This window comes from Styela clava, chromosome 1 (genome assembly GCF_964204865.1).
Source record: "Styela clava chromosome 1, kaStyClav1.hap1.2, whole genome shotgun sequence".
Lineage (NCBI taxonomy): Eukaryota > Metazoa > Chordata > Ascidiacea > Stolidobranchia > Styelidae > Styela > Styela clava.
Window position 1 is genome coordinate 11823804 of NC_135250.1, and position 16401 is coordinate 11840204.

General features: G+C 34.1%; 2 protein-coding genes and 1 long non-coding RNA gene across 4 annotated transcripts; 1 reads left to right on the forward strand and 2 right to left on the reverse strand.

Moving 5' to 3' along the window:
* Nucleotides 1-799: 799 nt before the first annotated feature.
* LOC120348587 (T-box transcription factor T-like) lies at nt 800-4367 on the reverse strand. Of its 2 annotated transcripts, none has more exons than XM_039418747.2 (9): nt 4162-4367; nt 3649-3821; nt 3220-3388; nt 2898-3044; nt 2756-2817; nt 2377-2426; nt 2059-2253; nt 1222-1747; nt 800-1042 (listed from the first exon to the last, which is right to left on the reverse strand). In XM_039418747.2, the coding sequence occupies exons 1-9, from the start codon at nt 4207-4209 to the stop codon at nt 871-873; spliced, it is 1542 nt and encodes a 513-aa protein (XP_039274681.2). In that variant the 5' UTR covers nt 4210-4367; the 3' UTR covers nt 800-870. The 2 variants fall into 2 exon arrangements, with proteins under 2 accessions (XP_039274681.2, XP_039274680.2); XM_039418746.2 differs by having other exon boundaries at nt 1222-1750; nt 4162-4361.
* Nucleotides 4368-9162: 4795 nt separating this feature from the next.
* Nucleotides 9163-15768, reverse strand: LOC120348313 (uncharacterized). The gene is made up of 9 exons (XM_039418431.2): nt 15461-15768; nt 14888-15008; nt 14656-14813; nt 13987-14137; nt 13329-13497; nt 12876-13040; nt 12011-12176; nt 11275-11513; nt 9163-10803 (listed from the first exon to the last, which is right to left on the reverse strand). The coding sequence occupies exons 1-9, from the start codon at nt 15577-15579 to the stop codon at nt 9980-9982; spliced, it is 2112 nt and encodes a 703-aa protein (XP_039274365.2). The 5' UTR covers nt 15580-15768; the 3' UTR covers nt 9163-9979.
* LOC120348314 (uncharacterized) lies at nt 12183-13487 on the forward strand. Its single transcript, XR_005570205.2, has 2 exons — nt 12183-12773; nt 13344-13487. It is a non-coding gene; the product is annotated as an uncharacterized LOC120348314 (long non-coding RNA).
* Nucleotides 15769-16401: the final 633 nt, after the last annotated feature.

The following is a 16401-nucleotide window of genomic DNA, read 5'->3' on the forward strand; positions in this document are numbered from 1 at the left end:
AAGACAAAAATGAAACAGGTCAAACGGTGAATGAAACGTTGTGTTGAGGTACTAAGGTTTTGTGCATCCCGTAGAGTGACGTGAAATGTAGCCTGCAGAGAGGGTGATCGAGATGACAGCTGGTTCAAGCACGACAAATCGACTATCTTCACATAAAACCACACCCAGGACTAGATGAGAAAGCGATTTCAGCAAAGGGTGATCTGCAGTGACGTCGAGTGGGCATTTCATTCGTCGGATTTGCACCGCATATTTTTGGGAGCTACAAAAGTATGTGCATCAAGATGGCGCACATCCTGAACATAGTATGTGTTCCAGGTTAGGGTTCAGGCTGCGCGCCCTCTAGGTGCACATACTTCGGAAGCGCTCATTTTTGTCTGTGGGGTTATTCGAAGCACAATGTGTTACAGAACAAACCCCAAACAATTGTTGAACTCAGGGCTGCAATTGCAAAAAATCAGAGAAATCCCCATAGAGGATTGCCTGCGAGTGCGAAAGCGAATTTTGCGCAGCGAATGCAAGTCTGTCTTTTAATAAAGATGAGGTCATTTTTAAGCATATTCTATAGAAAACATAACTTTCATTCAAAAATACGGTATTGAGTCAATCCAAGCAAAGTTAATTGAAAATATTTTTAACTTTTAAGAACGAACGATTTGAGTGCTTTCTAGTAGGAATTTCTACAATTGAATTTTTCGAATGCGGAAGGAATGGCACGTGTTTTTGAAAATGTCGAAATGACTTGCGGTCGTTATCAACTCGATAGTCAATTGCGCGTCTTACATCAAAAGTAAAAAAATGTTTCTGTCAAAATTTTATTTTTCAATAATAACAAGAACTTAAATATAATGAAAGAAATTGAAAACGAAGTCACAGATTCATAGTTGTAACCTCTGTGGGTGTAGTGCAATCAGCTAGTTCCAATAAACTTGATGTAGAAAACGGTTCAGAAATTTCTGTATATGACTCAGGAATTAGAGTTGCAGACATTTGGTCATAATGTTCGTCTGTAACAACACTCGATAAAGGTGCAACTGGATCTCTGAATACATTAAAAAAATAATAATGAGTTTAAGAGTTAACTGAGAATACTTTGTTACAGTTCGCTTAATTTATGATTAAGTGTGACTGCAGTAACGGAATTGTAGTCTTATGATTTTTTCTATTGTTTTTAGACCATGAAAAAATATGAGCATATAAAAATTTATGTCTGTGTCTTACCCATTAGTCAGAATATGATAATCCGGTGAAGTTTGCGCTAAGCTTGTAGGAGCAGCTGTGTATGTTGAATTGAAATTTGTACCAGAACTGGTGCATGTATACACAGGCCAAATGCTAGAGTAGCTGAGATTGTTATCTGGATAATATTGCATCGTTGTAGTAGGAACTTTTCCGTGATCTAAATTTTCTGTTTCAGGGCTGTAGCCTGAGTATGGGTATACGAGTGTATGTTCGATGCCAGAACTGGATTCTGCGCCGCTGTATCCAGCGTAACTTGCGGTGGCGTGATATGTGTTTTGTTGATAGTTCAGTTCCTGAGATGCGCACGTTGAATAGATGTTGTAGTTTTCTGCGTAAGATGCTTGTAATGGTGGATTAGTCGTGTTCACCTCAGACGATGCCGTGTAGTATGGAGTCTTTGGAGAACTATCTGTGGTAAACACCGACGTCGCCGGATAGGAATGTACTGGATATTCTTCATAAGCGAAACTTTGTGGGAATACGGTAGTTGGATAATGATTGGTTGCTTCTGAAAAAACGTGTCGATTAGTAACAATTAAAACGTCATTTTGCTTACAATTTTATCAATTTCTTTGCTAAATTCCAGTCTAAAGATGTAGTGACATAATTGTATCAAGCTGACGGCATAGTCAGGCAATCGGAACAGCTTCTTATATTTCATCAGAAATCATATAAACACGTTGTTCTTTTATTCATCAGCATGATATAGTAAAAACTTGATAGATGGTGTAATAAACAATGGAAAAAATATAATACAAGATAAAATTACTAGTTTGAAATCCGAATCAGTACATAGGTTGAATTTATGAAAATTACCTGTAACAGCGCCATTTTGTGTTGACTTGCTTGTTGAATTTATTGAGTATGGTGCACTACGGTTCTGACGGTAAGAAGTGCGAATTGCGCCTCGATATACATAAGCATCACCGCTTACTGGGTTCATATTCGTTGTCGGAGGATATACGTTGGTATAAGGAAGTGCTGTCATAGATTGGGACTGCCAGCTATTGACTAAACGAAAAAATGGAACATAAATGAATACTGGTACTTCAATATGTCAGGCCACTCACTATATGTGCCATGCTGTACAATATAATATGAAATAATATTACTGCATAGTTTTTATATACTTACTCGGTGGATTTACACCTGAATAGTTTGAGAAATCGGTGCTTTGTTCTGGCCTGAAATAAAAAAAAATGAGTTAACTTTAGAAGACCGAACACGACTTGTATGATGCTTACAATTATTGAGAAGGAGCAAACTATCAATTCCAATAACAAAGAACATATTTTTTGCGATAACTATAGAAAAGTAGCGAGTTTGACAACGTGTCAAGTGAAGTAAAAGTATTATTTATTCTGTTTTTTTTTTTTGCTCTGTGCAAAACGAAAATCAATCACATGACCACTCTACACAGTCATATTGTATATCTGATCATTTAAAAATGTTTTGAAGTGACAAAAAGCTGTGGATAATGTCTTATTCAATAATATTACAATTTTATCCGTACCTTTCTTTTGCGTCGAGAAATGCTTTGGCAAATGGATTGTGCTTAATTTTCAAAGATGTTACCTGAAATACAAATGAAATGAAAATGTCATTTATTGCATGAGATTATTTGCTAATAAAGGCTGGGTCTATAGTTTTCTTACCTCTTCGTTCTGATAAGCTGTCACTGCGATAAATTTTGTCTCTGGGAATGAAAACGTGGCAATTGTTCTTTGTGCCCCTGCTTCTCCTCCTACCCTCACAACATGAATACGTGGTTCATATTTATGCAATGAGTTGAGCATGATTTGCTGAAAAGGAATGCGAGTACTTTCGTGTAATGAATGAAAATGATTTTGCATGTTTTGTTAACTAAATTATCGGGTCGTGGAATGTGGCTATCGAGATGTGACCTATGTTCTCAAAGCTTTTTTCCGTTATCGCCAACTTGAGTATAGGATTGTGAAACCTTTCAAAAATATTTACCTGTCCACCACCAGTCCCTTTGTTTGTTAATTTTACTTTGTTGAAGCTTATTGGTTGTTTCATCCAATGAGATCCGAAGTTGGGGGAATCAGGATGAACATAAACGCATGAAGGAACGTGAGGTTCAGGTTTGCCACCTGGAATCCATTCACCATTGACGTACTTCCATCTGAAAAACATAGAAAAGGCTTTATCGAATGTTCCAAAATACACGCTGAAGTGGGTAAATGTTTTTTTTTAATATAGCATACAACAAAGATGTACATACTTTAGATAGAAAATTTATATTTCAACTCGTATACGAGGCAGATTTTACAAGTACGAATCAATGACTATTTTTGGGAAAAAAATGATAAAAAAACTTTGTATACAACATATGCAATTAAGTTATAACCTTTTTTATCCCTCATCTTTTTATGCAAAACTAACCTGTGTGAATCAGCAGATGAGAAGTCGAGTAAAATCGAATACATGCAATTGGGATCCAATCCAGATGCACTCAATTTGAGTACTGGAAACATCCTGCGGCCACTTTTTGTCACAATCATCTCGTTTGTGAATGAGCAAAATTTTGCCCACAGAACGCGATCGTTGAGTGTTAGCTAAAAATAGCAATGATGAAATTTAAAAATGTAAATAATAGAATGAAAATCTTTCTTGTGTGTGATCTGCAAACCATGAAAAACTTACAAGTTTGGGAATTTTTTGTAATATTTTATGCAACTCTATTGAAATTCCGTTATGCAAATTTGGCGTTTCAAAATATTCTGATAGATGAATAATAACAGAATATGAATTTTAAAATAAAAAAATATTTTCTTTTTCTCATTTAACAAAAAGTTGCATATTCAGTAAAGAGGTATTCGCTAGGTATCTTATTCGCTATAAAATCAAGTTGAATTATTCCTATTCGCTATGAATATGTGTTTTGTTTTTACTTACCTTAACTTTACTGTCTGCATTACTGTTTACTTCAGATAATGACGTCATTGTGTATATAAAATTTTCAAAATAAAGAATTAAAATACTAAAATATTCTGTTGAAAGATAATGTATACATGTTAAATTGAATCTTGAATAGTTATATTTGGACCAAGCATTTGTAACAGATAAAATGAGTTCCGGTGTCTAATTTCTATCTAAAACCCATGTCGAAATTGTTGTTTAAAAGAATGTAATATTAATTGTTTATAATTTGATATCTGGTACATGTTCTGAATCTTACACCTTTCTGTGATCAACCGCTACTCATCTTTTAATTAACACCTGTCTAAAAAATCTCTATCTCTCGTGCGAATTTTGAGTTTAGAACTTAATATATATATTTAGTGCGATTTCTATCACTCAGGTTTGACTATCATAATTTTCGACTACATAGCAATAACAATATTATTACTATCAACAGCTTGTTCTCAAGGCGTATCGCACAAAGACGCTACTCAGCAGTGAGGTTCGAACATTCGCACACTCTTGTCATTTATCAAGTAAAGAAAAAAAGTTTCCTGGTGAACTCCATAACGAGATCCTTTTTCCTAAGAACATTTTAACACTTACATCAGAAAATTTTCACTTGGATGCAATAAGTAAATCAAGTACAACTACAAAGAAACTTTCTGCTAGTTTACATCTTGTTGATTGGTAACAAGTAAATGTGAATGTTTGTGGTTCAGTCGATTTTTATTTAGTATTTATGGGAGTTTAGAAATTGTCACCCGCTGGTATTTGGAATAGGCTCTCGTACACGCTTATTTGCATTTCATCTATTTGTTTATTTAGTATAATGTTTACTTAGTGAATAGGATGCTTTAATTTGTCTCTTGTATCGGTCCTTCCTCAATGTTGTACGATCGAGTCGGATTCGCTGCGGGATTCTCTCTCTGTTTACATTTTTTGTCTAGACTCGAGCGGTAAATGGGAATATGATATTACTACATCCGGAATTTGAATACGAAATAAATTTGTAATAATTTTGAAATAGAATATTTTTCCTATTTACGAATGTTGATAATTTGTCACTTTTAATCAATCATGATTAAATTTTCAATATTCATCGTAGATTTTGTCGTTAATATTAAATCAATTGGAAACCAAGATATAGATTTAGAACGAATTATCATGACAAAAGTATATATAAATATGTTGTCTTCAATTTCGCGAATGATTTACCATTTTCTTTGCCATTTGTCGTTTACAAATCGATTGGATGCCTATTTTTTAAAACTAAAATGAGAAAGCGGATTAGTAAGCCTAAACAGATTAAAGAATATATAAGATAATTTTGAAAAGTGTTTTGATGTGTTGGATGAGGTCAGGAGCAACCATGATGTAAATTTGGGTTGAAACCAAAATTACAATCTATATACAAAACAATGGGTTAACGGTTACGAGTGATACCTAGGGTTCCCTCATATGATATTGCCTCACGCCTCGCATAAATAATTTGCATGTACCTGTATTATATACTCTAACTGAAATATGATGGAAAATATACATCAATGTATTAAAACCGTATATTTCGTGGTATAAAAACATGTTTCTATTCTTTTATAAAATGTATTAATGTGTTCTAATATGCTAGACTGATTTTTTTATATCAATTTATTTATTGTCAAGTTATATTATTTTATGCTTATTATATATATCATTTCGCCAATTTTAATAACAAAATTACGGCAATTTTTACCTGAATGCGTGCTACAAAGATTATTATCTCTCTGAAATGAAGTGTTAAAGTGAAAGATTTGAATATATTTCGATACAATATTCATTTGCACCGAGTTTTTGGTAGTAAGTGATTAGTGTAGTAGTCTCAGAATTGAATATTTCCTTTATATTATATTGGAAGTACTTTGAAAACTAATAACTGATTAGGAAATATTTCTTCAAAGCTTTTATTAAACTGAGAACCGATTGAAAGTTAACATTTTCGAATAGTTGCGAATATTATCGAAGTTAATCTTAAAGTTACAGACAGATAATATTTAAAATAAATAAACGAACAATTCAAGCGATATCTTCCCGATATCATTGTGTAATCTAATTATCTTATCACCGCAGGATAATAGAGACGTATTTACTGTTGCCACTCGCTGGATTATAGACATTCAAAAGCAATCAAATCGCAATTCATAGTCAATACAATGGAAGTTAGTCGGAAAATATGACGTTCACTAATTAAATATTCAAGGCGATCATCTCATTTGTCATTGTAGATTATCTTGCTTTAAAATAACAGCGGAAGTTGTTACGGATACTTTTTTTTATTATATATATAAAACCATAGTGATACCATAGACGAAAATTTAGTTTATAAAATGGGGGAAAATATCCAGGATTATTCCACAAAAAGACAGGTCTTTTGGAACTTATTCTATATAGAACATATCTTTTGTACAAATTGTCGCAGATCACTGAAATATTTGGGTACAATCAAGCACAAACAGAAGTTCCGGTTATATAATTTATTTTCATTTTCGTGGAGGTAATTAATAAATATATGGATTCAGTTTGTGGTCACCCTGTATATATAACCTAACCCGAATTCGGTGAAAATCATTCAATTTAGACTAGATGGAAATTTATCCTGTCAGGGGAATCGTTGCAAAAAAAACGCAAAAAGTTTCAAAACTTTCATTTGATATAAGTTCCGATTTGAATCGGTGTTTGGTTGTGTACTATGGCCATCCTGATCAGAAAATGTACTAAAATACATTTTGCGAAGCGAAGTTACTTCAAAGTGAATACAAGATTTTGCGAATCTTTCACACCAGGGTGACGATTTTTATGACGTCAACGTGACGTACGATAATCAAATACATTCATACAAATCCCACCATTTCAAAGTCTTTTCTTTTAAGATGAAGACAGACGACATTTTATTGTGTATTATTTTTAAATAGTCAAGTATGGTGGTGAGACAAAAGCAAAGTTATTCGTCTGTCAGATGACACAAAGAAGATTTCGCTAAAGCGATGGTCTTCGTCTGGCTAAACTGTTAATTAGAGAATGGAAAGAAGTTGAATTGCTAGGCGATATATCAAAGTTGGAATGTACCGTAGTGTTGGAAGCAGCGAATCACTGAAATCGTTCTATCGCATCATGTTTTAAGTTATAGACACTTCAAAATTTGATTAAAAACTGACGCATGCCTACATAGCGGATTGGCGCAATAAGCCAGCGCCGTATTTGTACGAAACGCACCATTTCAGCAATCTTGTCTTATCGGTACGCTCATGGACTTTTTTATTATTCGACTAAAATCCAATGTAACCTTGCTTCTGTTGTGAGTGGTACAAAAAATTATAAAACCTTGTTTCAATTTTATTAATTTCTTAATAGATAAGAGGCAGATACGTTTATTTTTCTATAAATAGTAGAAAATAAAGTAGTAGTAGAATATTCTAGGGTATGCTTGGAAAGCATGTTTTATAAAACGGCAATATATAATGGCATGCAAGTGAAATAAAACGGTACATTTGAAATAATAACATCACACAGATCGAGGAATTTTATGCAAATTCTACGAAAGCGATTTTGTGATGGTCTGGACTAACACTGATTAGCTGGATATTTGATCTCTTAATGGTTTTTACACAATATAGAAATATAGAACAAAGTCATTGGTCAACGTTGCCAACCATTTTGCCTGAGTTGCTTTTTTGGTCTGAATGTTCGCATGCGCGAGGCAAACTTCTTGATTAGTTAGTGTTTGTTCAATCACATACAGGAAGAAATACAAGGTAGACTGAACAATAATATGGCAAGTTATATAAAAAAAAAAACTTTGTCTAGAAAATTGTCCTGAATAAATATTTCATATAGTATTCTAAAAACAGATGCTGATATATAATTGAAGTACAGTGAAGTGAGTTGAATAAATACAATGGTTTTCAATCACACATGAAAAATCATGAAAGTTCGTAAAACCAAACGGTTTCATTGATACAACGCTTGATTCATAACCCTGTTTCAGCAAGTTGGCAATATTTCATAAGGTAAATCCACATAAGTAGCAGTAGAGTAAGATCAACTATATATATGTATGTATAAACATACACTTTGTGCATAATAGAATAAGTTGTGAACTTTAAAAATATAAAATTGCCTAATTAAAAAATAATTCTTCTATTCATTCTTTTCAAATGGTAGAGGCAGTACACGCTTTCTTCTTGATTTCACGAAAGGTATAAGTTCTTCAAAAAACAGGCTTATGTTCTTTGATAAACTCTTTTTACTTTTGACTGTAGCAGCAGAGGACGTTCTGCTGCTTTCAGGCGTTTTCTTTCCTACTTTCGGTGACGGCGTAGGTGATCTGTTTTGTCTTAGAATTAACTTAACAGGGGTAGTCGTGTCTTCTTTACCCCGGGGTGAAATTTTCTTCGCCCGCTTTGTGTGGATTTCAAACATTTTTGGGGTTTGCAAATTTTTATGACGTCAACGTGACGTACGATAATCAAATACATTCGTACAAATCCCACCATTTCAAAGTCTTTTCTTTTAAGATGAAGACAGACGACATTTTATTGTGTATTATTTTTAAATAGTCAAGTGTGGTGGTGAGACAAAAGCAAAGTTATTCGTCTGTCAGATGACACAAAGTAGATTTCGCTAAAGCGATGGTCTTCGTCTGGCTAAACTGTTAATTAGAGAATGGAAAGAAGTTGAATTGCTAGGCGATATATCAAAGTTGGAATGTACCGTAGTGTTGGAAGCAGCGAATCACTGAAATCGTTCTATCGCATCATGTTTTAAGTTATAGACACTTCAAAATTTGATTAAAAACTGACGCATGCCTACATAGCGGATTGGCGCAATAAGCCAGCGCCGTATTTGTACGAAACGCACCATTTCAGCAATCTTGTCTTATCGGTACGCTCATGGACTTTTTTATTATTCGACTAAAATCCAATGTAACCTTGCTTCTGTTGTGAGTGGTACAAAAAATTATAAAACCTTGTTTCAATTTTATTAATTTCTTAATAGATAAGAGGCAGATACGTTTATTTTTCTATAAATAGTAGAAAATAAAGTAGTAGTAGAATATTCTAGGGTATGCTTGGAAAGCATGTTTTATAAAACGGCAATATATAATGGCATGCAAGTGAAATAAAACGGTACATTTAAAATAATAACATCACACAGATCGAGGAATTTTATGCAAATTCTACGAAAGCGATTTTGTGATGGTCTGGACTAACATTGATTAGCTGGATATTTGATCTCTTAATGCTTTTTACACCATATAGAACAAAGTCATTAGTCAACGTTGCCAACCATTTTGCCTAAGTTGCTTTTTTGGTCTGAATGTTCGCATGCGCGAGGCAAACTTCTTGATTAGTTAGTGTTTGTTCAATCACATACAGGAAGAAATACAAGGTAGACTGAACAATAATATGGCAAGTTATATAAAAAAAAAAACTTTGTCTAGAAAATTGTCCTGAATAAATATTTCATATAGTATTCTAAAAACAAATGCTGATATATAATTGAAGTACAGTGAAGTGAGTTGAATAAATACAATGGTTTTCAATCACACATAAAAAATCATGAAAGTTTGTAAAACCAAACGGTTTCATTGATACAACGCTTGATTCATAACCCTGTTTCAGCAAGTTGGCAATATTTCATAAGGTAAATCCACATAAGTAGCAGTGGAGTAAGATCAACTATATATATGTATGTATAAACATACACTTTGTGCATAATAGAATAAGTTGTGAACTTTAAAAATATAAAATTGCCTAATTAAAAAATAATTCTTCTATTCATTCTTTTCAAATGGTAGAGGCAGTACACGCTTTCTTCTTGATTTCACGAAAGGTATAAGTTCTTCAAAAAACAGGCTTATGTTCTTTGATAAACTCTTTTTACTTTTGACTGTAGCAGCAGAGGACGTTCTGCTGCTTTCAGGCGTTTTCTTTCCTACTTTCGGTGACGGCGTAGGTGATCTGTTTTGCTTTAGAATTAACTTAACAGGGGTAGTCATGTCTTTGTTACCCCGAGGTGAAATTTTCTTCGCCCGCTGTGTGTGGATTTCAAACATTTTTGGGGTTGGCGGGGTAAGAGTTGTTGTTGTTGGAGCTGGGGTGATATTTCTAGGAATTCTTTCCTGCGGCATATGCAAATTAGAAGCACATGAAGGCACAATTGCATCTAGTGGAGTTACTTGTTTATCTTTTCGGGTCTTTCTCATTTCATCGGTCTTTGTTTCGTATTTAAATTCAGTTAACTCAAGTTTTGGAAGCCTATGTGCAGCAATCCATCCTGTTCTCTCTGTGCGACTCAAATCTTCCGAAGAAGAACTTGAATTTGAGTCATCTGAAGAACTTATGTGTATTGCAACTGAAGAGTAATAGTTATCACTTTTACGTCGCGCTGTTAAAAATTGTTTTCTTGGGATGCGATCAAAGCAATTATCCTGCACTTGTGATGAAGTGTAAGAATCAACATTATCATTTGATTTGTTTAAATCAGAGATCGGTTCATAAGAAATCTTTGTCTTATCTTCTGTATCGATATCAGTCGGTTCTTCTGAAATATCTTCATGGAATAATTCAAGTATTTTGTCATCAGAACTTGATTCATCTGTGTGAGAAATGGCAGTTAAATAGAATGGTGTGGTAAGAAGTTCTGCGGTTGGCGTATAGTGTTAAGCGTCAGAAATACTGTTAAATCACAACTCTGATTACTCTTGCATAGATTCGCATGCTTAAATCCTGAGGAGGATAAATATGTACAAATGGATAGCTGGATTCCTAGAGTGGGTCACATAACTGCTGGTTGGTTATCGCTTCCTTCACCATCTAAGTCCATTCATTTGAAACAAATAACTAGTTAACTATTCCCATATGCGACATGGACTGGTAACCGAACAAGACAACCTAGTTCACCATTTGTTTATCAGCTTTGCTCACCATGAGATTTATATCAAAGACAGCTAACAAATCAAATTTTGATTAAAGATGAGCATTGATTGTCAATGCTTTGCTTTAACTTAAAACAAAGTGTATTTTGATGATGGTTTAGCGCTTCGTAACAAAATGTATTCATTCCCACCTGTCAAACTTCTCTTTGATTTTGATAGCAGTTTAGAAGATAGGATTCTTTGTCTGGCTTCTATCATCTGTGCTCTTGGTGATTTTTTGATAATAACACGACTATTATTATTATTGTAATTTTTTAATTTGTCTTCTTTTGCTGTTGATGATCTTGCTGATTTTGGTGGGTTTATCTTTAACGCTAGCTCCCGTGGTAGAGGCTTTGACTTAGGGATTCCATTTATTCTAAGAAGGTTCCTGGTTAGATAATAATAACGATTATTTTCTTGATTTTCTGCTTATCACAGGTGATTAAAAATATGAGAGACCACAAAGGCCTATAATCGGCCAAATCATTAAGTCTGGGTCATTGAGAAAGGTAGAAGCAGTATATATGACTTCTAAGAGCATATTCATAATTGCATACATTTCTTGGCGATATATGCTTATATAGAACAGAGGTTTTCAAATGAATCCCGCGACACCCTACAGCAGGGCTACTCAACTATTTTCATCGAAAGTCCACTTAGAAAGCTTCAAAATTACTGGGGTCTGGATACAGAATATTTTTTTCATTAAATTAACGAAACGTCAAATGATGGCTCGCAAATATAGACACAAATGTCGCATATTGGTACCAGTTCGACAAACTGTATAGCTGTGTATTTGAATTGTATCAAAATCATCTAAAACTACCAAACAATGCTTATGCTGCCAAAATAAACAAGACAAAACAAACAATTGAGACACTGTACCTCATATGTCGCTTGTAACTGTTCAAATCCTTCAAGAAATAAGGCGTCTTGAGACATTCTAGTCTTGCAATACGTTGTATTCGAGGCAAATCTTCAACAGTAACTTTTCCGGCGTATAATAAATTAAAGTTGATATGATCCAAATTTCGTAGAACATTCACCGCTCCTGGTGTTATAACAAAATAGTACAATTTTAAAAAAATCAAAAAAACAATTGACCATGTTCACAATGCTTTGAGTATTACGAGCAAATGGGCACAAAACTCAAAAACTTCTCAAAAGGTTAATCAAGTGTAGTATCCAGTATTCAAGTATCAAAAAAAGACTTTGAATCCTCCGCAATGAAAAAATATGATCTCTGATTCATATCATAATGCAGAGGTGTACAACCTGCAGCCCGCAAAAAAGTGCCAATTTTGAATGAAGTTTTTAATTGAGCTTAATCTGGTATGTTTATGTGATTCCAGTCCAATTGCGAGTTCATGTTGCAAAGCCTATACCAGAGTCTAATTTATTATCTATGCCTATGACAGGACAATACTCTAATACCTAGCTTGTGTGAAGCGAACAATGCATGTCATAAGATCAATAACTAAAATTTTTGTGCATGCCACTACTAGAAAATCGATGTTGAAAAAGATGCGGCTCGCGGTTTCACCCAGATATTTGTATCTGACCCTTCTGTATTAAAAGTTGCACACTCCTGTCAAAAGTGGAATCCACTGATATGCTGGTGGTTGAGGAAAATAATCAAAAATCTACGGTAAGTTTTGTGTTTCTTAATTAAGGCTTGTTCGAAGCTATCTCTCCATTTAAATATAGACTCATTTAACAACACACAACGCCAGGTTCACTATAAGTATACCTCTAAAGTAGCACTGGTCCCATCCTTGTCCACCCAGTTGAGTGGCACCTCTACCTCTTTTCACCCTTACTATGTATTTCCATCTAACTTCTGGGTCTGAAGTATAAATGCTTAAATGATCGAATAATTCTCTGAAATTCATCTCAAGTGACATGCAAGCTGTATCTGAATAAATTGAATCAATATATACAATTACAAACTTTTATTAAAGAAATTGATGAAATAGTTGGAACTAACAATGTGAATTGAATAAAAGTGAGTACGGTATGTTACTAATTTACTCAATCTATTGTATGCAAAACTTTTATGCAATTAGGTAAGTAAATTTAACATTCAATAATGCTGTGCTACCAAATGTTACAGAATTATCAGGCAAGTTCAATAACCCATACTCGCCCATACACAATTTTGATGTGCAGATTATAACTGATGATAAAATAATAAAACACTTACAATATAACATTGCAGGACCCCAAAGAAGTTTCACTTTGGATTCAAAAGCAGTGTTGAGAGAGGCAAGACCTTCCTCTGTGTCTTTGAGTGCTTGTGATTTAAACGAATGGAGTCCAAATTTGACACGATTAGCAAACCATGGCTGCAAACCATCATTGATACATCGAAACTGTTGAATTGAAAAATACATAAAAGGACCATTGTTAGAATAAGATAAACCCAGTTTAAATTTCATTTCATATGTAAACGAATGCTTCCTGGTATATTACCCTACCAACAGCTAGTGAAATGTAGCTTCTTTTTAAGAAGATTACATTTTAGGGCAAGATGTGCAAATCACAAAAAATACAATTTTTTCTAAACGCCATATCTACTGTCCTTCACTCGGAACAAGAGTCTGCATAAGCAGCTATTTAATTTTGGAAGGACCAAATTCCTTGGGATTCAACATTTCCTACCCAATTTATTACACCTTGGGTGAGGGAATGAGCATGGGATTTGAACCAGAGATTTTAGCCTGGGATGCCATAACGTTAGAACATTAACTACCAGGTCACCACACCCACACATTCAATCTTAGTATGAAACAGGCAAAACGGAGGTACAAAGTCAACTGTGAAATGAGAAGAAATTATCAAAACTTTCAAATTACACATACAAAATGAGTTCCAATCTCATGATTTGAGAGATTTAAAATTCCTGTTTCTCTGAAGTACATGTTGTCATTTGCTGTTTTAACCCACATTGAAAAATTTCTTCTTTCTGGCTGATTGTATTTATTCAATGGACCAGTCCAAGCCATCTTTCCGCTGAAAAGAATTTCGTTTAATGAGCTTAGTGGGAAAACATATGCGTTGCACTACTAATCATGAATACGTACATTTATTCACCCTCGTGTTGAAGCCCCAATCCCAATCAATTATACTATAGTCGACCATCAAGGTTTGGAAGTTATTTGATGCAGATTTTATGGAGGCACCATTTGGAAATGATGAAATATTTATCATCGCCTAATTGAGCAATAGGATAATTACCAGCAAGCCAAGCCACAATGAGTTTAGTGTTTTCAATTGAAATTTGCGGTTTTGGGAATTCTTTATGAATGTCTGTTGCATAACAACCTGATACAGTCATGAAAATCCACCAGGATTCAGAAAAATATTATTAGAATTAGAGAGAAGAAAACTGAGAATATAATTATGTCTAAACATTGTCAGCCTCCAGGTTTTTGTGGCTAAGTTGGTAAAGGAAGTTTGTTGGATCAGCACAACTCAAATTTTATTTCATATTTTCCAATAACGAATAATGAAAGCAAATGTTAGCGAACCTGCAATCTAAATCATCGGAGAAATACACAGACATCATTCCATCAACACCATGCTCAACTAAATAGTTATGTATTACTTCACTCGCACGATTAACATCAATTCTTTTTCCATAAGCTGCTTCAATAAAACTTCCATCATTACTGTATTGATCACGCACCTGTAAATTTTTATGCAAATTTAGCATAAACAAAAGATGGTTTTTAGATGTCTTGAAGTTAAATTTGTCAGTACCTTATTCAAGATTGTGGTTGCCTCTTGGAAAAGCTCAGTTTCAACAGGAACGCATTTCTTGTGAAGCCATTTCTCACTTCTGTGTGGTCGAAATTTTGGCAATGTTCCATGATTGAAAAATCTGTAAAAGTTTAGAGCAGTTATGTTTTTTTCATCAATATATGACATAAGTTTGAAGTAATTAGAAATGACAATTTTGAACATTTTTTTAACTGGCAATCTAACAAATAACCTAATCCTGACAAATTGGAACATGCAGAAATTTAAACAATAATAAAATACTAAAAATAACAAGTTTTGGAGCTAGCAAATATAATCAATGTATATATTGATAACAAGCTTGACATCATTTGAAATTTGAGTTATGAAGTGCAATAATATGGAGTACTGAGTTCTGCATTGAGTCAATACCAGCTTCTTAATAAATAAATACTATTATATTTTAAACAATCATAATTTTACCAACTAAAATACGAGCAACTACAGTGTTTTATTGTCCATAATATGATTGTCATATGATTCAGTATCGAAAGCTATTTCAATACACTAACAGTAAAATAATAATATTTTTACTTTTCCTTTTCTTCTTTTAAAATTGCACGATTTCCATTACGTTTGGTCCCATTTTTAAAAGTAAAGCGACTTGTTTTTCCCCATGGTGAATTGTCGACTTCATTCTTACGAGCTGACATATCCTCTTGACTTTCCAGGGAACTGCATCTGGTAGTCAGGCCGTTTCTGTGTTTTTAGTAAGTAAGTTGAATTTGACGAACCATATTGAATGGAATGTTACTAATCCTGTAATCAGCGTTGCACACAAGCCCGAAGAGAATATGCGGAATTTCCCTAAATTAATGACCGTGACGATAAAAGCGTAAGGTTGTAACCATGGTATCCACATAATGTGACAGGAGTCTAGTCCGGTGTAATTTTCTTGTAATAATGACATACACCATACAAAATGAACTCACCAAACATAGCTCTGCTCATCAGTAATATGCTGCCTAGAGTAAAAGAAGAAAGTATACGCCTATCACTGCATTCCGTCGGTTTACTTATTTACATAAATGTTAGGAACATGCTTGTCAACGATTGTCACCCCACAAGTTGGGTGTATGGGATAACTATACAAAACATTTATTTTTGACTCCGCCGTGGAAAGACAAAGTGACACAAAAAGCCGAAGATAAACCCAATTTAAAAAACTCAAATGGGGCACAAACATGCGGTTGCCACGTGAAAGTACAATATGAGAAATCTTATATCCTCATTTGGTATAAGAGCAAAAACAGGACCAGACAAATCTCTTATTCAGATCCAATAACTACGCCTGTAATGTTAACTTGAAAGCCGCTACCATATCTGTGATCAGTCGGATCATTTTCACCAAATGACTGAGCGCGAGTGATAAATATTAAAACTTCCGCTCATTCTTAAAACTTCTGTCACGTGGTTTACCAGAAGCGCGCATCATTATGTTATCTCTGGCCATCGTCAGACTTCCCTATACAAGG